The following is a 26,236-nucleotide window of genomic DNA, read 5'->3' on the forward strand; positions in this document are numbered from 1 at the left end:
TATCTGTCTGTCTGTCGGTCGGTCGGTCGGTCTGTCTATCTATCTACCTGTCTTTATTTATCCATTTATTGATATATAGATTTTAAACTAGCCTTTTATAACAAATGAGGCTAAATACCTGTGATCTGTTATCTGTAAAGTTCTAAAACCGAACTGTTTAACAGGCATTATATCATGGAAATAATTTTATAATTTAAAAGTATTTAAAAGTATGTACACTTCTAAAATATCACTAAAACTGAACGGCAATGCCATGATATACTGATATAAACAATAGGCCTGTTTAGGTCAGCCCTACTTCACAAACCCCCAGAATGAGAGTTTATTAGAGCGTAAGAACACAGTCACGAGGCATTTTGGCTAAATAAAGATATTAGAGAGATTAATCAGTGTAATAAGCCCACGTTTCCTGAAGAGGTGTAGAAAACAGGCTGTAGTTCGTGGGTAGCAGGATGTGGTGACAGTGGGCTGCCCCTTTTTTTAGCCTATAGACCTTCAATGGGGCTGGTTGGTGAAGGACATTAGGTGAGCATCGTAAAATGAAGTCATCAAAGACCTTTGAGGAGCATGGTTTTATTATCTGATCTGATAAAATTACACATTGACCCGTGATGTTTTCTGAAGGGAAACAGCCACAAACCATGAGGCCATGGCTACAGTGCTCTTCAACAACTTCCTGATTCAGCTGGAGAGGCATTGCACCCAGGAGCAGAACTTTCTGCACAGACACAACCTGAAGAGAATATTCCACCAGATCCAGGTAAGAGAGCTGGGCACCGGACGCTGCTGACCTGCTTGTCTTGTATTGTGCTGTTGTAATGGGAAGTGTAATGTCTCAAAGAGGTCTAGAGGGGGGTTAGACTATTAATTTGAGTGATACACAACCATTCAAAACTGTATTACAGACACATGTAGGCTGTAAAACCATCAAGACCACATTCTAATGGCCATGATAATATTTGCTGATATAAAAAAAATCACTGATAAAGTAAAAAAAATAAATAAATAAGAAGATATCATGGAAAACATGCAGCAGGGTGGCTCCACCCCCAATGCACTGACTCTATTTTAATGAAACCTGTGATTCTCTGCTGTTTATTGGTGTTTATAAATCACAACCTCTGAGAACTGCCAGTCATTCACCATAACAGCCATAACAATAAAACCACCAACACCTGAAGTGAATAACATTGATGATCTGGTTCCAAAGGGGTGAGATCCACGTTTTACCCAACAAGTGAACAGTCAGGTCTTGAAGGGGATGATGTGTTGTTAAGCATAAGAATCTGAGCCACTTTGACAAGAACCAGACTGTGCTGTTCTAGACAATGACTGGGTCAGAGCATCTCCAAAACATCAGGCAGGTCTTGTGGGGTGTTTCTGGTATGCAGTGGTCAGTACCCTCCAAAAGGGCTCCAACCGGTGGACTGGTTACAGGGTCTGTTGTGATCCGTGGAGGCCCCACCCACCTCACTTACACGTACAGGACTAAAAGGATCTTCTGCTAACATTAGTTTAGCTGCCGGACATCTCCTTCAGCCTTCAGAGGTCCTTGTGGAGTCCATGCCTTGACTAGTCAGGGCTGTTTTGGCAGCACAAGGGGGACCTTCTCTATATTAGTATTAGGTTGTAATGCAGTGGCTTATTGAAGAATGTCAGTAAAGCTAGTAACTAAAACTTTAAAAGTTTTTAGTCACTTAAAATAGGTTTCGGTTACAACCACAGCAAACGGTTAAAAGGGTTAAATTAACACTGTTAGTCACACTCACACATTTAACACTAACAGCTGTGATAGAGCCCTCATTTTAAACCCTAGCATTATTCTAGTTCTTTACAGGCTTACAGGTTTTACATAATTACAATATTTAGATGTATCTAAAGATGAATGGACTTGTGTGCAGGTAGTTCTGTATGACTTTTATGAATTTGCTCTTGATGGGAAAGATTTAAGTCTACACTACATTCTTACAAATTAAGGTGCTTTAGATGTTTTTTGAGTGATACCGTTGAGGAAGCGCTTTAGATTCCATAAATAATAATTTCATAATAATGCAATAGAGATATGAAGAGAACCTTTAAATTGGCAAAGAACTTTTACATTAAGTGAAGGTTCTTTAGGCCTTTAAAAGGTTCCTCACTCTGTATAACATCTGTATTACAAATGTGGTTATTTATGGAGCCAAAAGTGGTATGGCCCAAAGAACCTGCTGTAGAATTCCCATAAGGGTTCTGGGCCTGGACATACAGTTCTAGATGAAAACATTTCATTAGTTTAGAACATTCTTTAATAAGGTTCTTCAAATTTACAATGTACACTAGTACAGTCATGCATATGCAAGATGACCGACGTATGCTTAGCGCTGTCTAAAGGGGTTGTAGATCTGGGCCTGCATTCGTAAAGCTTCTCAAAGGAGGAGTTCTGAGCTAGGATCTGCTCCTGTCAGCAAGGTCATCATAAATCACAGAGAAACTGGATCCTAGATCAGCACTACTGCTCAGAGAAGTTTTATGAATACAGGATCTGAAGTCTAGAAGGAGTAGAGATGGAAAATTCTGGTCCAGAAAGTAAGATGCCCCCCCAGGATCTTTGCATTAGTAGCTACAGCTGGAGTTGGCAGTCCCAACACAATCCTGGACCTAGGTCTAGAGATACGCTAAGTTTGTTGTATCTGCTTCCAGAGGAAGGAGTGAGTTGCATCTGCAGGTGCTCTGAACTGAACTTTAGACTTTGTTCAACTCTCTGCATCGAGACTGTATCTGCATTACTGTAAACCTGACAGCCTGGGATGGAAACACCTGATCATGTCACCACTCTTCCTTCCATTCATGCCCGTCTAACCGACGCTGACCTAATCACACATGTTCCTGCGGCACGTGTTGCTCCGCTTGTATGTCTGTGCATCTCAGCTAATGATTCTCACCACTTCCTGCGTCTTTGGGGAGGCCTCACTCATTTGAACATGGTGTGCTGTTTGGTGTCGTGCATAGGGGGAACTGAGAGGACAGCGTGTGTATGTAAATAAATGGCCTTCTGCGGTTAGCACGGCTGTCGTAGTTGGGTACTGAGGCATGCAGAGAAGGTCCAGCAACGTCTAACAATGTCAGACATGTCTCCAGCTCTGAAAGCTCTGAAAGTTCTGAAAGCTCTGAAAGCGAAAGGAGTCTTGAAATGTTCTTTGTAGACAGCAGAAGTGTGACAACCCTGCTTACAGTGGTATTGGTAATGTTCCAGGAGGAACCCTGACATTGGTGTAGAACATTTACATGATGTGAAGGTTGCTCAGACGGTCACAGATCTCTTTTTTAACATTTAAAAAAAATGGTTCTTCTACACTCCAAGCAAAAAAGTGGTTCCATACTGGTATAAGGGTTGTCCTAGAACATTAACATTATATGGAGAACCCCCTAAATCAGGGTAGAACATTTACATCCAGATCTTCAAAAAGATCTTCTTCTTCTTCAAAAAGTAGTTCTACGCTCTTAGTAGAAAAGGTTCTAGGTAGTGTTTTTGCTGCTATAAGGAACCATTTTGAAAGGTTCTTTTATAGAGAACAGCAATTTCAGCAGGTAAAGAACCATTCAGGTCTTCTATAATGATTCTATAAGTTGTCATGTTTCATTTCAGGAGCTTTGTCTTTATTAAAGAACCCTTGAAGAACCATTTACAATGTTCTTCACACTCACACCTCTCTATTACAAACACAGGTCTTCATGGAACCAAACATGGTTCTTCTGTGGCATCTCTCAAACACCATTTGAAGCACCTTTATTTTTAAGAGTGTAGAGTAGAAAGCCCCTTGTTTACAAACGTACGCTCTTATAAATAAAGGTTCATCATGGTTCTGGGCTTAGATGTAGAGTTGATAGATAGCTAGATAGATTCAGTGCCATTGTTGTTGCAATGAAATGCAGTCAGCATCTTCCAGTAGTGCAAATAGTAGCATTTTGCAAATATAACAAGGTGCAGAATCACCATACATATATGGTGCAAAAACAGCAAAACCACGTATACCTAGTCTATCTAGTCCATGTCCAAATAAGCCCACAATAAGAGAGCCATAGGATGGGGGAATGGTGGGAGTTTGGTGACGTCGGGCTCTGAGAAGCCCACATTATTTGCAAGAGTTCAGAGTATTATAGCACAGCCCTGCACCTGCAAGAGACCAATTCTCTAAATGAATTGTACCTGAGATTACTGTGAGCGTGACAACTTTAAAGAACCTAAAGAACCTCCACATAATGGTAATGTTCCAGGAGGAACCCTTACATGGTGTAGAACATTTACATGATGTGAAGGTTGCTCAGACAGTCACAGATCTCTTTTTTAACATTTAAAAAGTGGTTCTACTACTGGTTCAAAACTGGTTTATGGGTTCCTCCTAGAACATTAACATTATATGAAGGAACCCTAAAACCAGAGTGGAACAATTACATCGTGTAAAGGTTCTTCAGATCTTCACAGATTTGTTATTTTCTTTTGTTCAAAAAGTGGTTCTTTTACACTCTAAGCAAAAAAGTGGTTCTACACTGGTGGAAGGGTTCCCTCTAGAACATTAACATTATATGAAACCCTTAAACCAGTGTAGAACATTTACTTTACAGATCTTCACAGATGTTGTTTTTTTAATGGTTTCTCTACGTTCTAGTAAAAAGTAGTTCTAGGCTCTGAGCAAAAATGTTCTAGGTAGGATTTTTGCCACTATATAGAACCATTTTGGAAAATTATTTTGTAGAGAAGATCATCATTCAGCTGATACTAAGTGGTTCCACACTGGTTTAAGGCTTCCTCCTAGAACATTAACATTATATGAAGGAACCCTAAAACCTAAACCCTAATAATTAGAACATTTACATGATGTAAATGTTCTTGATGTAATTAAATGTATTTGTTTTAATTAAAATTTAAAACATGGTTCTTCTACACTCCGGGTAAAAAGTGGTTCCACACTGGTGTAAGGATTCATCCTAGAACATTAACATTATGTAAAGGAACCTTAAAACCAGAGTGGAACATGGACATTATGTGAAGGTTCTTCAGATCTTCACAAATCTTACTTTTTTTACTCACAAACTGTATCTTCTACATTCTAAGCAGAACATTATTCCACCCTGGTTTAAGGTTCCTCCTAGAACATTAACATTATATATTATAAAACCTATAAAATATACAAGTACACCCCCTATTATTGAAGAGTATTACAGCACAGTCCTGCACCTGCGAGAAACGAGGTCTCTGACTGATGCCATGCGCTCTAAAACAGTGGTTCCTCAAGGGTTCTTTAATAAAGTCAATGCTCCAGCACTGAACCGCGACAGCTCAGAGACTCGTCTGACTGTTTCAGTGGTTCTCTGCCTGCTGAAGTCGCTCTTCTCTGTAAAGTAAGCGTGTAAATTGGTTATGTGGAAGGAGATTTGTGGAAGCGTTTTGCTCAGCGATCAGTGGAAATTTACCTCAGCAGAATTCAGCTGTGGTTTCCTGCCTCTGTCTGCGCTCACCTGTTTTTCATGTGAACCCTAAACATCATCGAGAAGTACGGTTGTCAGGCTTCGTAAAAAAGGCTGCAAATAATTTCCTTTACACAATTGACTAGATGATATATGAGGGGCGAGGGGCAGGGGGCGGTGAATTCAGTAAGCTATGTTTTTGGCCAGACAGTAAAGATGGGTTAGCTGATGTGTCGGGTCTTTTAATAAGTTCCTGAAAAGCCGCGTAACACGAGATCATAACTGCCCTGATGTTTATCAGATATACCGGAGGGTTGTCAGTTACTCAGAGAGAGGTGATTTTGCAGGTGGGTGGATTTGGGGATTTCTGGATGGATGACTGTAAACTCAGAAGAGTCAAATGTCAGGGCTTTTTCTCAATGCAGATCATTTGCATGTAGTTGGATGTTGTGTTACCATGCCTGCCCAAGCACCAGACAACAAAGTGAAAGGGCAAAGCGTGGGGCGACCAAAACAGCCCAGCAGTTATGTGTTTTTCACATTTCACACACTGTCTTTTCTGTGTCAGAACTTTCCCCTGATATCTGGAAAGGACTAATCTGGTCCGTTGTCTTTCCACCGATATTAGAGGGAGTCTCTCCACAGGTTTGGCGCTGATATCTAATGAAGAAGGTCACACATGGATAGACAGCAGCTCTGTTTTGCTTTCGCTAGTGAATTACATCACTCCTGTAGAACCACATTCCTCGTTGGCGCCGATTCCGGGAAGTACTCGGCAGGTTCCCGACAGCCCTCTTGTAAATTTGCGACATTGGGAGCTCTGCCTACAGTAGCTCTGCCTACTGTTTGAGACATGTTCCAATGATGCAACTTGATTTTTTAGCAGTCAGTTACTGAGGTCTGCATCACGATGATCATGGAGAAACATACACTAAAAGGACAAAAGTATTGGGACACCTGCTCTTTCACTGTTTCTTCTGAAATCAAGCGCATTAAAAATTAGTTTATCCTTTTATGCTTTTGTTGGAGATGCTGTATCTGCACTGTCCAGGGAAGGCTTTCTATTAGATTAGGGTGTGCCAGGTCAGGGTGTCGGATAATTACCACCCTAGAGTTTGTCACACACGAGCGTGACAAAGATATATAAAATAAATATAAAAATATATATAAATGTAAATAAATAAATAAATATAATGAAAGAACTGCTGTTTATTTTATGGATTTATTTTTTTAATGTACCATTACATTCGCACATGCCACATTTATTTATACTTATTTATTTATTTATTTATTTATTTATTTATTTATATGGTTGCTGTCAAAAAAAAACCCCAAACAAGCATGTGTAGTTTTTGTCCGTTTTGAGTTGACTCCATTATTAGAGCCCTGTAGCTGCTTATGTACACTGTGTAGATAATTCTGATGAAATTGACCAATAGAAATGCTCTACATTACTTGGAATAAACTTTTATTTTACATAGACTTCCATTCAAAGCTTGTTTGGAGATACATGTTTTTTATTGGACAGCAATGATCTATATATATATATTTATTTATTATCATACTAACAGAATGTGCAGCAGTGTAATTTTCCAAGGTGCCCAAACCTTTGCATTAGACTGTACGTGTAGCTGCCTGACCGGTTGGTGTGGTGCAACAGATAACACCCCTACCTGCAGGTGAACTACCACACCACGTGGAAGACTGGGGTTCGATTCCCGGTCTTGGTGACTATTCTGCACTACATCAATTAGTCCTTGGGCAGGACTTCCCGGCAGTACGTTGGCCAACCTCTGTAATATGAGTTACCTTGTAAGTCGCTCTGGGTAAGAGCATCAGCTAAATGCCGTAAATGCCATTTACTGCCTGATTCAAGCTGACAGCTGTAGCCATCTTACCCCAAAGCTGCTCTAGGGGGCTTTCCCCTCTATTGTAGGTCATATGGTAAATGTATGGGTAAAGTAAGTCACTTATACCAAAATGAGGAGACCTATTTGAAAGGTTGTCTGCAGGTCCTCCAGATCATCGGATCAGAGGTAAATTCAGATGGTGTGACTAATATGGGTAAAATCTTGTTTTCTTCTCCTGCAGCTGCGATACAAAGCCAACCCTCAGCATCTGTCCGCCGTCATCTCCAACTGTCTGAGAGAAGAGAGGCGCATCATATCTGCTGCCAGTATGCAGGAACAGGTACCAGTAGTTTCAAGAGGCCATGTAGGGGCCACGTCACGGAAAACCAGAATTCAGTGAATTGTGTGAAGATTGAGTCAGTAAGGAACATGAGCTTCTAAAGGAACACATCTGTGACCACGTACTCAGCCTGCAGCTCCTCCTTTAATGCTGAAGTGATGCAGAGGGCTCTTTCTCCTCTTTTCAGCCACTTCATTAAAACCACCTCCTTGTTTTTACACTCACTGCTCATTATTACCTCACTCACTATACAGGAGCTCTCTGTAGGTCATTCTCAGCACTGCAGTAACACTGACTTTGTGACGAGTGTGTTAGTGAGTGTAGAGGTGGATCAGATACAGCAGTGCTGCTGGAGTGTTTAAACACTGTGTCTATTCACTCACTGTCCACTCTATTGGACACTCCTTCCTAGTTGGACAGAAGCTCTGATCTGTTGCTGCACAGTTTGTTGATGTTGGTCGTCCTTTAGTCCTTTATCAGTGGCCACAGGTCGCTGCTGCCCACAGGACGCTGCTCATAGGACGCTGTTGGCTGGATATTTCTGGTTGGTGGACTGTTCCCAGTCCAGCAGTGACACTGAGGTGTATAAACACTCTGATCAACTCATAGCAGTGCAACACCCACTAACCCACTAACACGTCACCACCCTGTCCGTGTGACTGCAGTGCTGAGAATGACCCACCACCCATATACTACCTGCTCTGTGGGGTCCTGACCATTGAAGAACAGGGTGAAAGGAGGCTTACAAAGTATGCAGAGAAACAGATGGACTACACACACACACACACACATAAGAATATGTATATATATAATATGTGCAAAAGTTTGGACACCCTATTTAGCACATCATCTACAGAGATGCTAAGCATTTCTAAAGCATAAATCCTGTGCATTTGCTTACTTTAACATACACAAACATTAACACATAAACATAATGGCACATTAAGTATCGCTTAAATTAATCAAATAAATAAAAAATATGGATGTGTATTAAATGTCTTGTTGACCCATTTTCACTTGTGTCATTTGACCAGGGGTGCAAAACTCTTTGCATTAGGCTGCATATACTGTATACATCCATGTTTTAGTGAGTTATTCATTATGTCAAATTTCAGTTATGATCTGGCCATAATTGCTATGTGCCATATTTTATAAATATGATTAATATTTAATTAATACATTATTAACAATTATATAAATTGTAAAATAAATGTATTTTTTTGTTCTCATGTTAAGTTACTTTTTGGGGAATTTTATATTTATATTTTATATTTCTCCATTTTTGTCCCATTTTGTCTTAAAAACAAAAGCTTCCTTAATCTTGTGCAAGGATTTGACGCTCTTTGACGCTTCATGTTATTCCTTCTTTCTTCTCTGTCTCTGTTCTTTATTAAGTACTAATTATGTAAAGCTGCTTTGTGACGACAACAGTTGTAAAAAGCTATACAAATAAATTTGACTTGACTTGACTTGACTTGATTTCATGAATCACTGGCAGTCTTTTCTTATCTCTCTGAATCACATTCTCTGTGTTTCGTTCATCATCTTGCAATCACTGCAAACCTCATTGGCAGGGTCCACTGGAGAAGTCTATGCAAAACTCAGCAGCTTTGGAAAAGCAGAAAAACCTGGACAACAGAGTGGCTGTGATCCGCAGCAGCGTGCAGGTGAGGACACTTGTCTGGTTTAACCCTCACATCCTGTATGTAAGCTCACACTTTGTCACTCCCTGAACAACAATGCTGTCTTAATTGGCATCAGTTTCATAGACCCCTGTGAGATCGGAAGCATCTGCATTAGGATTAAGAACAGAATAATAAAGAGTTCTTTTCTCATATCATATCTTCTCGCTTGTCTAGTCCCTAAGGACAAGTACTGCCAACAGAATAGGACTCTCTGGAGCAGATAAACATGAATGTCTAATGCCAGGTGTGGGCTAGAGGGCTATAAAGCCCCACAACATTGAGCTGTGGAGCAGTGGAGCTATTTCCAGTGCTTTTGGGATTAGTTGGCGATGAGCATCCAGCATCCTGACTCACTAACGCAGCTCTTGTGGCTGAATGCAATCAAATCTTCACAGCAATGCTCCAAAGTCTAGTAGAAAACCTTCCATGGACAGTAGAGACAGTTACTGCCCCAATACATTTGCCCCAGATGTCCCTATACTTTTGTCCAAATAGCATATATATGAGAAGGGTGGAGGGATTCAGCTCTGATTTGTTCAGTGAAAGTAATGTAACAGAATGGTCAATGAGATAAGAAAGGGACTGTGAATAGGATGTTATTAATTGTGTGTGTGTGTGTGTGTGTGTCTTGTTCAGCTTCTGGACCAGGCTGTGAAGCATCTGGAAGACATGCAGGATGATTTTGACTTTCGCTACAAAACCCTCCAGCTTCGAGGTGAGTGAACCATCATACCAAACTCTGTACCACAGGAAAGCCCTGCAGTTAAGCCATCTCAGACCCATGGTGCAACAATAAATATCATTTAAACAATTAATTAAACAATAAAATTAAATAACAAAGTGTTTGTATGATTAATCGATAGCGGCCCCTGACACTGACATCAGAAGTAAAGTGGCATACGCAGCCATGTACTTATGAAGTGTACGAATGAAGTATATGTATAGAGCTCCGTGAAATAACATAGAAAGTAAAGTAAAGTAATTAAATATCTGGGTATGGTCAGTGCAGATATAAGCAGCAGTGCAAATTGAAGCTTGTGACAGGTGCATGACCGGTTCTTGATGATGCAGAGTTCAGTATTGAGATTGTGTGATACTGCTGTGCTGGATCCATCGTTTGTAATGTTAAGGGGGTAAAAGGAAAAGGGGAGAGTTGAGCATCCAGACTACCTGGGGGACCGAGCCATCCATCACTCTGCTGGTTCTAGCCTGGTGACTGGTGTGGCACAACAGATAACACGACTACCGGACAGTAAGCTACCACACCATGTGGGCGACTGGAGTTCGATTCCTGGTCTGGGTGACTGTGCTGCACTGCACCAGTAAGAGTCCTTGGGCAAGACTCCTAACACTGCATTGGCCCACACTGTAATACGAGTTACCTTGTAAGTCACTCTGGATAATAGTGTCACCATCAATGTAAATGTAGTCTGGAGACTCTGCAGTCTCCTTCCTGATGGCAGCAGGCTGAAGACGCTGTGTAGTGTGTGTGTGTATATATATATACACACACAATATATAAATATATATATATATACACACAGTGTTTAATAATGGGGGTTTAATAATGTCTCAGCTGGAGCGTTTCAGGTTTGATTTGACTGGACTAAATGGTGGTACTCTTGAACTCTTGAAACTGCTCACTTTCTCTGCTGACTGTGATTGTGTTAGAAAATAATAGCCCATTCAATGAAATACAATCTGATCAAATCAACTGTAAAGCTGCTATATTAGTTGTATTTATGGAATCATGGGATTGATTTTTCCTCATATCGCTTAACCTCTGCTTGTTTTTGCAGACCCAGTGGAGAGGAACTCTCAGAACATGAAACAAGAAGTCATGGCCCTACAGGAAATACTCAACCGCCTGGACTTTAAAAGGAAGGTGAGTAGAGAGGTCCATCAGAGAGCCCCTGTTCTTTGTCCTAGAGCATTTATTCTTCGTAGCTTTCGGTCGCAAATGGCCGGGGTGTATGAGTCTGATCTTCAGAGCTATGCCTTTTCATCGTAAGTGTCACGATCTCCCTACCTTGACTTGCTGAGTCCCTTTGTTTTAGAGCCTAATTGATATGATATGACACAAGTGTGGTTTTCACACCTCAGTCTTGCTCTGTGCACTCTCTGGGCATTGTTTTCACGGCCTACACAAAAATTTCCTGTCATAAACAAGTGCTACTAATCTAACCAATTTCATTTTCGCTCTGCAGTACCGTGCACTACAATCATAGACATGCTCAATGACCTGACGGCAGACATTATGAGTTTTTCTCAGGATGTAGCACAGCTAGAACATCTTACCGATTTAAAATCGGTCATAATCAATATCGCTGTGTTTTACCGTCTGCATGAAATGTGGCACTGTTGTGCTTTCCCCCCGTTTGCACTACTGATACACAAACCACACCAACGTCCTGAGGCACATACACCCGCTCAGCTGATTAACAGTGCTTGGACTGAACTTCACAGAAAAGGCCTGTATATCTGGCATCCATACTTTTACTTTCTACTTACTTCTTTTATCTTGCCATCGCGTTTGACTGTGATTGGTATTTACCATTATATTTAAATCCATGGCTCTGACTGTGAGATTTTCAGGCAACCAAACAGGTGAAGCATTGCTATTTCATTTGCATAAGCTCTATAACATGTCAATTCTAATTGGCTGTTACTGAGAGCACATGTAACGAGGGAGTGGCACGTTCTAAAATGCCACTGTATTTACGCTTTATGAACTGGACTTAAGTACATTGCGTTATATTTTGTGTGAGTGTTATTACAGTTCAATGAATTTGGCATGGAATATCCAAATGCTCAGGGTTTAAGAATCAATATCAGAAAAGCCTGACTATAATGTAACCTAAACACCAGGGTTCAAAATCAGATGGTATGTGATTGTATTAGCAAACATGTTCTCCTAGGTGAAGGTGCTACAAAGGGTTCTTGGAGCGATGCCCCATATAGGTTCCATTTATAAACTGTGTAAAAGAACTGAGTATGCAGAACCTTTACACTGGCCTTTTTAATCCCTTATTATTCCCTTTTTAAATCTAATGCAGAAACTATTGTGAATTATTTTGCCACAATTTCATTAAGCACATCTTGTGGAGTCCCCCAGGGTTCTATTTTAGGGCCTATAAAACTGATGTTAGTTATGACAGTAATGTAGTTATGAGACTGAAGAACTAAAATGTGGGCTTGCACGCAGGGTCCAAATGGTTAAATCTTTAAAGGGTCCTTCACACATGCTGTATATCTCTTTTACAAAAATGGATTCCATGGCATCACTTAAAGAACCTTTTGCAGCACCTTCATTTTTTTAACAATGTGGCATTAATGTGATATAACTGTCAAGCTGTCCTCAACGTATTCTCAAATAAACATGGTATTTAATCACTTAACCCTTTAAAAAGAATAGCCTCACCAGTTTGTACAGAAGTCCCTGTAATTACTGAGTAATACACCTTAGAGTGTAATAAGCCTTGTTAGCGTGTTAAGGGGTTAAGGGGCATTTCGTGGGGCATTTCAAGCTCAGTTTCCTCATAGCATAGGTCTGTTGTGAATGGCATTGCTACTTTTACCTCACTTTTATCTGTTGTGTTCTCTTGACAGGAGATTTTGTCCAAGATGGCAGATGTGATAAAGGAGATAGACGCTCTGGTGGCCTCTCAGCTAATGCCAGAGCTGCAGGAGTGGAAGCGCAGGCAGCAGATCGCGTGCATTGGAGGCCCTGTCCTCACCGGCCTCGACCAGCTACAGAACTGGTACTGCCACTCCCCACCCAACACTTAGATTACTCACAGGAGTGTGCTGAGCCTGTTTATGCCTTGTCGTGTTGCGCTGCTAGTTGCTAGCTAAGCTAGTGTCACTATTTTTTATTGCTGTTAACACGTTTTTCAGGGTTGACCCTTAAAACCACTCTTAATAATGAAGTCTTTCGTTCTAATACACCTTGGTTCTATACCTTTGACTCAGTACACTGGACAGGGCTTGCAGGAGACCCTCCACTGTAACAAGAATCCACAACCTGTATGACCAAGAGCAAGAGGCTACACTGACTGTATATATTACTATGATTAAAATGATCTATATATATGGTTGGATTATACACCAATCTGCGTAATATTGAGAAGATGCCAAGGTAGATCTATATATTTGAGCATATATATATTTACTTTTTGCTTCTCTAGACAGGCTAGCATTAGCATTTAAAGGATAAAGGATAAAAGGATAAAGGCTTCATCGTCATTCGCATCACGTGTGGTACATGAGGTGGAATGAAATTATGATCTCAAGGTCCCAGTTACACCCAAAGAGCAATTTTTGAATAAGAAAATAATATAAAAAGGGTATACATAAATAGGAAACGTGGGAAAAGTTGCAGCATTTAGCATTTAGCCTTTTTTGCCTTGCTCCTGTAGTGGCTGCTGTGTTTAGTCTTGAGAAGCTTTCACTAGTGGGCTGGATGTATGTAAAATCAGCTGTAAAAAAGAAATCTGTCTAGACTGTGATGTAACAGTTTTGGGGTTTTGGAATTGGCCCATTTTACAGCTATGTCTTGGCTCTGCTGGATTTTCACGTCATGTCCCTTCAAAGTTGGCATTGCCTTCTGAATCCCACAAGGTAATAAGAGTCTAATATTGCTTATTCTTTGTGTCTCTGAAGGTTTACCATGACCGCCCAGAGTTTGTTCCAGATTAAACGACAGCTGGACAAACTGGGTGAGCTTATCGTGAAGGTGACCTACGAGAGTGACCCCATCCCTCTGCAGAGACCTCAGATGGAGGAACAAGTCAAATATCTCATATACCATCTCATCAAGAGGTAAGAGGTCTCTGTCAGGCGTCACCCTTATCTCTGGGGCCTGTGTACAGCAACAGTAAAGTAGCCGGGTCATCTGGTTCACAGCTCATAATAAGACTCTATTCAGGCAGTTGGTGCATGAAAGAGGAAAATAGAGAAGTGGAAAGCATGTGCCCGCATGGGCGATGTGCAAAACGAAACAAGGAACCTCGGCAACCTGAAAGTACACAGACACTTAATTTTTCTGCTCTCATTTACAGTAAAGCATTGTTAAATTTAGGTGCAGGCAGGCAATGTTGTAAACTGTGAACCCAGAGACATTAAACTATGATACAATATTTTATAATTAAAATATACATTACAGTTCAAAAGTTTGCCCTCATCGTTAAAAGTTTCGGAGTACTAGTTTCAATCATACAAAGCCATGTTTATTATGATGCTAGTACTATACAATGTTATACACCATATGGACAAAAGTATCCGGACACCTCTACATTAATTTTCTCTTCACAAATGACGGGAATTTAAAAAGAGTTATCTGCTATTTTTCTACTGTCCAGGAAAGGGTTTCTACTAGGTCATGGAGTTGATGTGGGGATTTGATTGTATTTAGCCACAAAAGTATTAGTGAGGTCAGGATGTTGGATGATCACCACCCCACCTCATCTCCAACTCCCCAATCATCTAGATGGAGCACTATCATCATTCCTGAGAGCACAGTTCCACTGCTCCACAGCTCAATGCTGCTGGGGAGGGTTTATACCCCTCTAGCCCACACCTGGAATTAGGCATGGTGCCAATCACTCCATGTTAATGTGCCCCATAGAGTCCTAATCTAATGGCAGTAGTTCTCTACAGGCTCTGTGTGTGCATTTGCTGGTGTCTAATGAGGTGACTCGTTAGGAGGGTAAATTTCTGGCGTATTGGTGTGTATCTCCGCAACGAAAAACACAGGAGCCCCACTGACTGAAAACAACCTAGGCAGATGTCAACAGTCCGACGTTCGTTGCTGTCTTGGCAGTGAATTGTCAGCACAGGCGCGTGCCCAATGTGACACGCTGATACTTCCCAAAACACACCCATGATTAATTAAGAGACTTAGTACATGACTTTTGTGTTATTTCATAGTCCTATATACTTCTATAAAGTAAAGCTCTACCTTTATTTTTTTGTGAAAATAATGACCTGACCTGTCCTGACCTGTGAGGTGTGGGCGAACATGTGGAAAAATGTCCTGTAGCTGTGCAAATGGCCTCCTTTCGTACACCCACCACCTCTGCCTTGTTTCGGAAAGTTGCTGCATGGTGTGCATGGTGACTGACTGTCCTAAGGCCCACATCAGGACTTTACAGATGCCTTATGCATTGTACTGTACTGTTAGTGTAGTCAGCCCTGGAAAAAGAAAGCCAGCCTCCTGCTTAACCACAGCTGGGTTTAGTTTAACGCTGGTGATTTTGCTGTGTGGGTTGTGTATGTGCCTGGTGGTTTATGTAGTTGGTGGATCTTGTTTATGCACATGATGGTGGAATCTTTGAAGTGGCTGCATGCGACTGGGGAGATAGTTTGGTAGATATCAAATTTTGGTAAACGTGATAGCCTTGTAACCTCTTTCACTGTTTCTGATCTGATTTATGAAGTGCTGGTTGGTTTTTCGCAGTTCCTTTGTGGTGGAGAAGCAGCCATGTATGCCTACACACCCACAGAAACCCCTTATCATCAAGACCCAAGTGCAGTTCACCACCAAAGTCAGGTATGGGACACACTTTGCTCGTCTACTTAAGGAATACAGCACAGTGAGTCAGTTCCACTTGCTCCCTGTCGAGGCACTCTTCATGCTCCTGTTGTTGACAGTTGACTTCTGTTAGCATTCTGTAGGTTTTGATCATTTTGCAGAATTGCATAAAATCTCCAGTAAAAGTACACATCCAGTACCATGCAAAAGTCTTCAGCCATGACTACGGGCCATTATTTGACTATAAATAAGAAGCAAATGCAATGTTAGCTTACTATTTGATGATGAAATGAACTTACATTGTATTGCAGCCTGCTTGCTTATACATCCAAGTCCATAAGTATTTGGACGCACTTTTTGTAATTTCATCTCTGTACACCAGCTCAGTGGATTTGAAATGAAGCATTAACTGTTTTTGGATGAGCCTCAAAAGTAATCAGACAATTAACTGACCTCTAGTCAGGTCAAGAACCCTCATATCATTGGCATATCATATAGTCTACAATCAACCTTCTTGAAAATCAATACAGAGAGTTACTTCAGGATGAAAACCTCTGGTAAGACAAAAAAAAACAATAATGGCAAATAAGCCTGAGAGGGAACATGTGAAAAGCCCCTTTTCTGCTCAGCTTCAGTCAATGCAGCAAAAGACATTGGATGCCTCATATGTGTTCACACAGCACAGATGGATAATAACCCAAAACATACTGCAAAAGCAACCCAGGAGCTTCTCAAGACATGGAAGGTTCTTAAATGGCATAGCCAGTCAGCTGACTTCAACTCAGTTGAGCAGCTTTTCACTTACTGAATACAAGACTGAAGGCGGCTGCATGAAGGCCTGGCAATTACGCACCTCAGGAGTGACCACTTGGTATTTTGTGCTGACCATGGGTTCCTTCAGCCAGTCATTTTTTGAAAGCAGTCAGGTTTTGTATCAAAGTGTTGAAAAGTACATAGAAGTCCATGTAAGAAATGGCTGCAATTCATATATATATATATATATATATATATATATATATATATATATATATATACAGCTCTGGAAAACATTAAGAGACCACTTTTTTTTATTTGCATCTCTACATGTATGGCCGCCATTCTATTCCAGGTATTTCATCAAACAAGAGTAGCTGAGTTGGCTGAATTTGCAGACTATGACTAGCATAAAGTCCCAACAGCAATGTGATTGTCTAGTGGAGAGCCTGTCAAGACATGAAAACTGTGATTGGCAGTCAAGGTTATTTCACCATAGTGATTTCTAGATGCTCTCAAAGTTCAGATATTAATACTGTTTTTTAAATCTGAATAATAACTTCTTTACATTATAATTATTATCCTAATTTCTTTGCATTATATATATATAATATAATATAATATAATATAATGTTCTAAATAGCAAATATTTATAATTTGGAATTTAGGGCAAATGTTGTCTATGGTTTATGAAATATAACACAAATGTTAATTTCCTTAAAACACACTGCCTAGAAATAGTAAAACCAGAGAAACTGAGAATGCAGGGTGGTCTCTTCATTATTTCCAGAGCTATATGTATATCTGCCATATATACTTACATATCTGAACTAAAGCTGAAATTCTGCACTTCAGTCCCATCTTGACTGCTTAATTTAAAATCCATTGAGGTAAAGATCTGTCCTGTCACTTACAGACCTGACTGTATTTTAAGTTAAACCAACAATTTCCTCTTTACAGTGTATTTGATTAGCAGTCCTGAGAGAAAGAGAATTTGGCAGAGCTGGACAACATCGTCAGCATGTACACTGATTCAAACTCTGACCTAAAAACAAACATGAAAATTATTCCATGATGTTAATATCCCATAAGTATGATGCAGGAGGGCTTGGATTCAGCTGAAAACATCCTAAAATGAGACCATGCTTCTGTATTCTTTTTATTCATCTGTTTTTCAGATTGCTGGTTAAGCTACCAGAGGTAGATTATCAGCTTAAAGTAAAGACAACATTTGACAAGTGAGTAACATTCACCCTTATTATTATTGTTATTATTATTATTATTATTATTATTATTATTATTGTATTATTGTTTGTATTTTTATTTTATTTTATTTTATTATTGTCAATTAAATGTAATTATCTGTAAAAAATGTTTAAATAATATTGTCATCGTTTTTTTTACTTATCCATATGTAATTTTATAATATTATATATATATATATATATATATATATATATATATATATATATATATAATATAATATTTATATTGCTTAGTTGTTGCTGTAATGTTTTCTTTATATATATATATATATATATATATATATATATATATATATATATTTGGCCTTAGGTAGCTCTTCTGTAATTGAAGAGACACGCATTACTCGGGCACATGGCACTTTCAGAAGTTCACGTGTGAGCTAAATGTTTTTGTTGACGTCTTTTCTTCTCTTTCGTTGTTTATGTACTCAGAGACCTCCCAAGCGGCAAAGTGTAAGTATACCCAAACCTCAGTGAGAGCAGCAGCTTCCTGTTGTTTTTAGGCCAAGCCTCAGTATGAGTATTATACAGTGAGACTGTGGGGGAAGGGGCGCTATAGCTAGAGGCGATTAGGTTGATAAGCAAAGAGCTTTACACAAACCTTTATCGGAAGTCTTTAACCCAAACAAACCCCCGTCTTCAAAATGTATAATTTTCTTTAATTTCTAATTCTTCAAAATTTCAAATTTTTAATGTGATCTTTTACTCTGTCTGCTGTTCTCTCTCAGCGCTGTTGTCGCATCTTAAACTTAGTACAGCAGAAAATTGGTACATCCTTAGTATGTTTGTGCCACAAATTTAGATTTTGAACGAGATCAGCAGAAAAAGGGCCGCCTGAACGTGAGCGGTCATACTGTATTATCAGTATCAGCTGAATTGTGGATGTGTTGGTGACCCTTGGGACAATCATGTCTCACCCAAAAAGGATCTCAAACAGTACCAGAGGCTTGATAAATAGTTTTTAGAGTTGGGACGACACCACAACTACAGTTGAAACCTTACTGATACCAGTTAAAACCAATTAATGAATAAGTACCAGGCTTTTAAATAAGCGTTAGAAATAGCTCACCAGATGCTCAAACTTCTCAAACACTCACTTGCCCCAAACACAGCTAACGAGATCACTTCACACAGTTACAGATAGGCCATCTCTAATCATTATTTTACATTTTTGGGGGCTCAAGCTCCACTGGAGTCTATTTTAGCAAACATGGGCATGTACGGGCAGTGTTGGTTCAGCCGTAAGAGCACTGGGCCACTGGTGACAGGGTTGTGGGTTCGATACCCTTGAGCAAGGCCCTTCACCCTCTCTGCTCCCCAAGTCGCCGTAGTAATGGCGTGTGTGTTTGATCACTAGTGTGTGTGTAGAGTGTGTTCACTGCTCGAATAGGTTAAAGGCCAAATAAATATGCTTGTCTGGTTTTGATTAGACAAATCAGTTATAAGACCTGTTCTGAATATGTGTGCGCTTCCTCACAAATGACGATGACGTCATGTCATTAGGTGTGATGGAATTAAAATGTTATATTATATTATTTTAATTATTATTATTATATATATATGTTATATTTCCTAATGTTATCTTTTAACCAGGATGTCTTTTTTCTCTGTAGTACCAGGCAATTCTTCATTCCCACCAACAACACCAAAGTAATGGATGTGGAGGAATCTTCGAATGGATGCTTATCAGTGGAGTTCAGACATCTGGTATTTGACAGCTTATCATTAAACGTGTACATTACACACACTTTCATAACACACTGAGCCTAAAAGGCTGAAAATTAGCATACAATCACTGGAAACAAACTGGCCAAATGCCCAAAAATAGTTTTTAAAAATCCCATACTGTCCTAAACTGTAAAACAAGGTGTAAAACAGTGCAGACTGTCTGTGAAGGTGGGTTTAGGAGAAATACAGTATATAGTGCTGTGAAAAAGTATTTGCTCCTAACCAGTGTCTTCTATTTTAGCATATGTCACATTTCAGTGTTTAAGATCACAACATGAGTAAACACACAGTGCAGCTTTAAACTATGATCATCCAGTGTATTGAAGATATGTATTTATTTTATTAAGAACACATATCACCAATGGGAAAAAGTAATTGCCCCCTAAACCTAATAACTGGTTGAGCTACTCTTTACAGTAGCAACTGCAGTCAAACGTTTGTGATTTGTCACTTGCGGTGAGCTGTTAACATCAAAATAGAGAAATTCTGGCCCACCCAGGGCCAGTTGTTTTATTTCTGCTATATTGGAAGGTTTTCTAGCATCAACTTCCCATTTACGGTCTTACCACAGCATGTTAGTAGGATACAAGCTACTCAAGACCCAAGAGCCAGTCAGAGATGGACTTGCTTGTGTGCTTCGGATCATTGTCCTGCTGCATAACCCAACTGCGCTTGAGCTTTAGGTAACAAACTGACGAGTGGACACTACTTTTTAATGATCTGGGATAAATTGGATAAATATGCAAATATGCATTGGGGTAAATGCTTTTTCACAGCACTGTATTTAGTTATAGGAATGAAGAATGGAGGCCTGGGTTCTGGCCACTCAAATATAGAAGAATTTCTTCATTACCAAGCTTGTTACTGTATGAATGCTAGGTGACAATAGCACAGGGATGCTATAAGCTGGGCTAGTACTGTTACCAGCATGACGATACATACTTCAGTGGGATCTGTTATGATTTCATTTGTCAATATAGCACCCAGTCGTGTTACAGTGTTGAAACTAGGCTAGGCTAAGCTAACTATGTGGCTGTGGGTTTTTGCGGTGCTGTAAATCAGCCAATAAAAGCAGAGTATGTTTTCTTCACAAGCCCATCATCAAGGGACTCAAAATCAGTGTTTCATTCTGAGGAACAGTAACAGGGTGGTAAATAGGCTTGTGTAACTGCATCTGAGCAAGTTCACCCCAATCTAAGTCACAGACTTACTATCTATACATCAGTCATCATCTGTGAAGTAGAGAAGTAGTCAAAGCGTCCCTTTCTGCAACACCTCTAAGGACTCATCTGACTACCAAGCCTTTCAGTTCAGTGTGTTTGAGCAGAGATACTGAGGTGTGCAGGGCATGGCACAGGAGTCACTGTGGTAAATAATAAGTCTTTCTTCTCAACAGCAGCTGAAAGAGAAGAAATGCATGAGTGGAGCCAAAGGAAACGAGGTGAGAACACAACCTCTTCAAATTTCCACCTGTTTCCAGCTGCAGCACTTTAATGAAAAAGAGCTCATTTTGCATTACTGTCAGTTCCACCATACCTTCAGTCTTCTCTGTCTGTGAGTTGCACATACAGGACAGTAGAGGGCAGTGTGTGTTGTGCTTGGTGGGATACTGTGGGTAAATGGAACTTGGGTGGTTGACCTGATGGGATGTACTGAAGGCTGCTTGTCCACTGCAGGGTCCGCTAACGGTAACAGAGGAGCTGCACTCCCTCAGTTTTGAAGCCATGCTGTGCTTGCAGGGACTGGACATTGACCTGGAGGTCTGTTTCAACTGTTAATTCATGGTGTAAAAAAATATTTAAAAATGCTTGTTGAGTGTATTGTAAAAAAGTGTATTGAGTGTTTGTGTGATTCTACAAAACAGGTACCAGTGTTGAATGAGAGTCATTGAACACAAAAAAGCGCCAAAGCTTAAAGCCAAAGCTTAAAGCTATTAATTAAAGTAGAATTTTCATATTATTATAATATAATTTTTATGAACCTTATCTTTTACCTTACCTTTTATGAACTTTTATGAACTTTATCCTTTAAAGATTATTGGTGTGTCCTTTTTCACACAAGTGGACTTTCTAATTAACTATTAATTGTGTTAATTATTTAATTATAAATGATTGATTAATTTATGAAATAATTAATTAATTCAAAATTCTTATTCTCTTTTTTTGTAAAATATTATTTTTGAAACGCCTTCCTAATCTAACGTCCAATAAATTCCATCTCTACCTTGTTTGCGTGTCTACGACAAGTCTCTGCAACCCGCCACCGCCCCATCACCTCCCTCATAAACCCTGTCAACTATCATTCCTGGCTCCACATATCAGAGAGGGGTATTGCTTCCTACTCTCTTACAGTCTTCTCCCAAACCATCACATGCTGAAGGCATGGTTCCAACTAGCAAAGATATGTCATTTTTTAAAAATAATAATAAAAATTAAAACAATTAAAGGACTTTAATGAATAAAAACAGTTGGACGTACCACCCCGTCACAGTGACTATTTTTTTGTCTATAAATAATGGACTGTTGTTTAACGTTGCAGCATGGAAATGGCACCTGTTTCGTAGAATGAATCATTTAAAGTGTTAGAAATCAGTATTGCAGAGAAGATGAGATGCTTGGAGACTCCATGCTTGGATGCTCTGGTTGACTTTATTGTTTTTTTATTCTGGGTTGTCTCTGTTGTCTCTGTGCAGACCTGCTCCCTGCCGTTGGTGGTAATCTCCAATGTAAGCCAGCTTCCAGCGGGCTGGGCTTCAGTCATGTGGTACAACCTGCTGACAGATGAGCCCAAGGTGAGATCAGTGAAATGCGTGTAATGATTAGAGTTGATGTACCACAGCTTGCAGAATGTGGGATAAAGAAGTGCTAAGAAAACAAACAGTTGCTTTACTCCTGTACAAAATGCAGATCACACTGACCTGTTCTGACCTGTGGTCTTTTAGATCTGAGTTTGGCGTCCTGCAAAATCACCTGTGTAAATTACTGGACAGGACTCTTTAATTCTAAATCTTTACTGTGGATGTCAGAAAAAATAAAAAAATAAAATAAATAAATACATAAATCTATATTTAATTTAACGGCTTCTTACAATTCTTAGTGATTTATGTATTTGTTTGTTTATTTATTTATTTATTGTTGTGTTTGGGAGAGATTGAGGTCAAGAGGCGAACGTTAGAGCAGGAGAACATTGTAATTATCAGAAATAATTGTGGAGTGATTTTAATCCAGTATGAATCGTATTCATTTTAATACTAGACCAAAAAGTTTACTGGTAAATCACCATTGGCCAAAGAGCTTAGTCCTAGACTAGGCGTATTCTTGTTGTGGAAACTGGTGGCTGTAAGTGTCCATGTGGTCATAAGTAATGAGACACTGGGTCTGATGGAACAAGTTCAGAGGATAAATAACCTTGAGATTTTACTGCAATACATACCGGAGGGATCATCATGATCAGTGAGACTGGTGATGGTGAGCAATGTGTCTTCAGTTTGGAGATGTATAGATAAAGAGGCTTGGCCTGATTCCCTGCACTTTTTATTTCGTCTTGAGGAATTCATTGCCCTGTCCAGTCAGCTGTGGTCATATAATTGACTGCAGTGTCTCAGGAGGTGAAAGTACTTCCACTTCTTGCAGCATGGCCAATATTGATGTCTCGGGTGCCTACCAGTAGGTGGTTGGGATGTTCAGTGGTGGCCTCTTGTGAAACGGGGAACCACTTCAAAACCCACTTATCAACTTTCAACCAAACCTTTGTCTTCCATATCTTCTCTCTCTCTCTCTCTCTCTCCCTCTCTCTGTAGAACCTGCCCTTCTTCAGTAATCCACCCAGAGCTAGCTGGAGCCAGCTGTCCGAGGTGCTGAGCTGGCAGTTCTCCAGCTTTGCTGGACGAGGCCTCAATAAAGAGCAGCTGAGCATGCTGGGAGATAAACTTCTAGGTGAGGTGTCTGAGAATGGGTGTGCTATACATTTATAAATACAGGGTGAGTCAAAAGTTTGGAAACACTCAAATATCTGTAATATATGATTGGTATTTGTCACTATTGTGTAAGTAGTCCAATGTATCCTCCTATCTTTGGGAAAATCCTGACTTTTGACATAGACTGTAGTTTTTATAGTAAAGTTGCTATGGTTAACCTCTTGAGACCCTGCGTTCTCATATGGGAACATTACATTTCTGCTTCTCTGCACCATGATACTTAATTTTTTTAAACGTTGACCCTTTGGCCTCATATGAGGGCATTGTTTTTTGCAAAAATGACTTCCTAAACTAAGTTTAGTTTTTCTACTTGTTAGATCCTAATCCCAAATAGGAGAAATTAAAAATGAATACCAAGCAAATGTCCGGATCTCAGGAGGTCAATATAGTTAATACAGTATCTAAAGGTAAATCCATTAAGATAATTATATTTAAAATGGACCATCTTCATGATTGGTGGACTTAGTACTCATTTTTAAATTTATGTAAAATGTGATGTGTACAGAACTACAAAAAAAATGGTTTGAGGGGACAGTGTTGGATATTAAGACGGCCTTATCTACTTCTGTTACTGTCCAAAAGTTTAAGCCACCTGTAAAAATTAAATAAAGCTGCTTATCTGGGCAGTAAGAGTTTATTAGAATAGTTTTATTAGAATAGTTTATTAGAATATATTAGAATATATTAGAATAATCACTGATAATAACACTCCTACAGAAAGTGGTGGTGGTTCTCCATCACTGTGTTCATCATTAGAACATATCCAAAGTTCTCCTCATGGAGTCTAGTATTATTTAGAGTTCTCCTCATATCAACACCTGGTTTGGTGGTAAATCAGGGCTTAATGATGGTAAATCAGGTGAGCTGCTGCTGCTGCTGCTGCTGCTGATGGAGTTGAACACATCCTCCACGCTGTGCTGGCTGGACTGGGGGGCGTCCAGGAGAAACCTGGAGGAACCGAGCTCTGTTCTTCAGACTAGCTCACCGACAAGATCTCACTACTTTCTTTCTTCAGAATGAGAAGCTCTTGTTTCTTCTTCTTACTGGATTTATGTTCATGCATCTGTTCTGATGAGATCTGGAGCTTCTACAGTAAACAAAATCCCTGATTGCTGAGAGAAACAGCTTTAAGTAATGTGATTGAGGTGTCGAAATTCTCTGCACAGTACTATATAAACTGTATTTTGTAATGATCCCCTTTATGTTTTAAGGTCAACATGCATCTTATAACGACTGCCAGGTATCTTGGTCTAAGTTCTGCAAGGTAAGTCCACTGTCGTCCACTCCGACTGATTTGACGTCTGTGGTATTAGTGTTTCTGAAAGTTCTGTTTGTGAGGATGTTGCTCTTTTTGGGTTCAGGAAAACATTCCAGGGAAATCCTTCAGTTTCTGGCTTTGGCTGGACTCCATTCTGGAGCTCATTAAGAAACACTTGCTTCCTGTTTGGATTGACGGGTAAGAGATCATTTGCTCGTTGCTCAATAACTAAATACAATAAATCTGCAAAACCTTTCCTTAAAAAATCCACCTGGTCTTCAGTTACTTCGCACAGATCTTAAAGGAATCCAGCACCACTGCACGTTAGGTGTTGTACCTGTTTGAACATGACTCAGTAATCAGTAATAATTGCTGGTTTGGTAGGTGTGTTTAAACAGGAACATCATTAAACTATGCTGGACGGTTGCCCTGCAGGACCTGTTTGGGCTAAACTGATTTAAAGGCATGCTCTTCTTAAAGGTGTCCAACAGGTGGCATTAGAGAGCAGTGAGAGCCAGTGATGATTAGAAGGCTTTGCTGTGATTCTCTATGTGATTAATAAACTGTGTATGTGATTACTTGCTGTGCTGTGATGTTGTAGCTACATCATGGGCTTTGTAAGTAAGGAGATGGAGCGGGCACTGCTGAAGGACAGGGAGCCCGGCACCTTCCTGCTGCGCTTCAGCGAAAGTCACCTGGGAGGAATCACGTTCACCTGGGTGGAGCAGGAAAATGGTGAGTGCTCCCATTGCACTGTGGGATGGAAATGCTCAAAAGAGATTTCAGCTGGATTCATTTTACTGGGGGAAGTTAAATTAAAGTGATGTCTAATGTGATTTGTGATTTTAATCCAGTATGAATCTGCATTGTGTTTAGATTTTACACTCTGTCAGTAATAATTGTGGAGCGATTTTAATCCAGTATGAATCTGCAGTGTGTTTATTTTGTACACTCTGTCAGTAATAATTGAGGAGTGATTTTAATCCAGTATGAATCTGCAGTGTGTTTAGATTTTACACTCTGTCAGTAATAATTGTGGAGTGTTTTTAATCCAGTATGAATCTGCAGTGTGTTTAGTCTTTACACTCTGTCAGTAATAATTGAGGAGTGATTTTAATCCAGTATGAATCTGCAGTGTGTTTAGATTTTACACTCTGTCAGTAATAATTGAGGAGTGATTTTAATAAAAGGTAAAGGATAAAGGTGCACGTATTCGTCACTGTACAGTGTGGACTGTACAGCGAAATGTGTCCTCCGCATTTAACCCATCTGGTAGTGAACACACACTCACACACACACACGTGTTAGGGGCAGTGAGTACACACACACCCAGAGCGGTGGGCAGCCAACTCCAGCGCCCGGGGAGCAGAGAGGGTAAAGGGCCTTGCTCAAGGGCCCAACAGT

The 26,236-nt window shown here is 39.9% G+C and overlaps 1 protein-coding gene across 1 annotated transcript in view; it reads left to right on the forward strand.

The window, feature by feature from the left end:
* stat4 (signal transducer and activator of transcription 4) overlaps positions 1–26,236 on the forward strand; it is a 65,061-nt gene that overhangs the window by 2,980 nt on the left and 35,845 nt on the right. The window contains exons 3-20 of the mRNA XM_072686234.1: positions 625–760; positions 7,537–7,635; positions 9,210–9,302; positions 9,957–10,035; positions 11,120–11,205; positions 12,930–13,081; positions 13,983–14,141; positions 15,778–15,870; positions 17,784–17,843; positions 18,303–18,323; positions 19,484–19,577; positions 20,995–21,039; positions 21,275–21,358; positions 22,291–22,389; positions 23,398–23,533; positions 24,786–24,838; positions 24,936–25,030; positions 25,434–25,567. Coding sequence (XP_072542335.1) covers positions 625–760; positions 7,537–7,635; positions 9,210–9,302; positions 9,957–10,035; positions 11,120–11,205; positions 12,930–13,081; positions 13,983–14,141; positions 15,778–15,870; positions 17,784–17,843; positions 18,303–18,323; positions 19,484–19,577; positions 20,995–21,039; positions 21,275–21,358; positions 22,291–22,389; positions 23,398–23,533; positions 24,786–24,838; positions 24,936–25,030; positions 25,434–25,567 — 1,718 coding nt within the window. The remainder of the gene's footprint in view (positions 1–624; positions 761–7,536; positions 7,636–9,209; positions 9,303–9,956; positions 10,036–11,119; positions 11,206–12,929; positions 13,082–13,982; positions 14,142–15,777; positions 15,871–17,783; positions 17,844–18,302; positions 18,324–19,483; positions 19,578–20,994; positions 21,040–21,274; positions 21,359–22,290; positions 22,390–23,397; positions 23,534–24,785; positions 24,839–24,935; positions 25,031–25,433; positions 25,568–26,236) is intronic.

Source organism: Salminus brasiliensis, chromosome 8 (assembly GCF_030463535.1).
Source record: "Salminus brasiliensis chromosome 8, fSalBra1.hap2, whole genome shotgun sequence".
NCBI classification, from domain to species: Eukaryota; Metazoa; Chordata; class Actinopteri; order Characiformes; family Bryconidae; genus Salminus; species Salminus brasiliensis.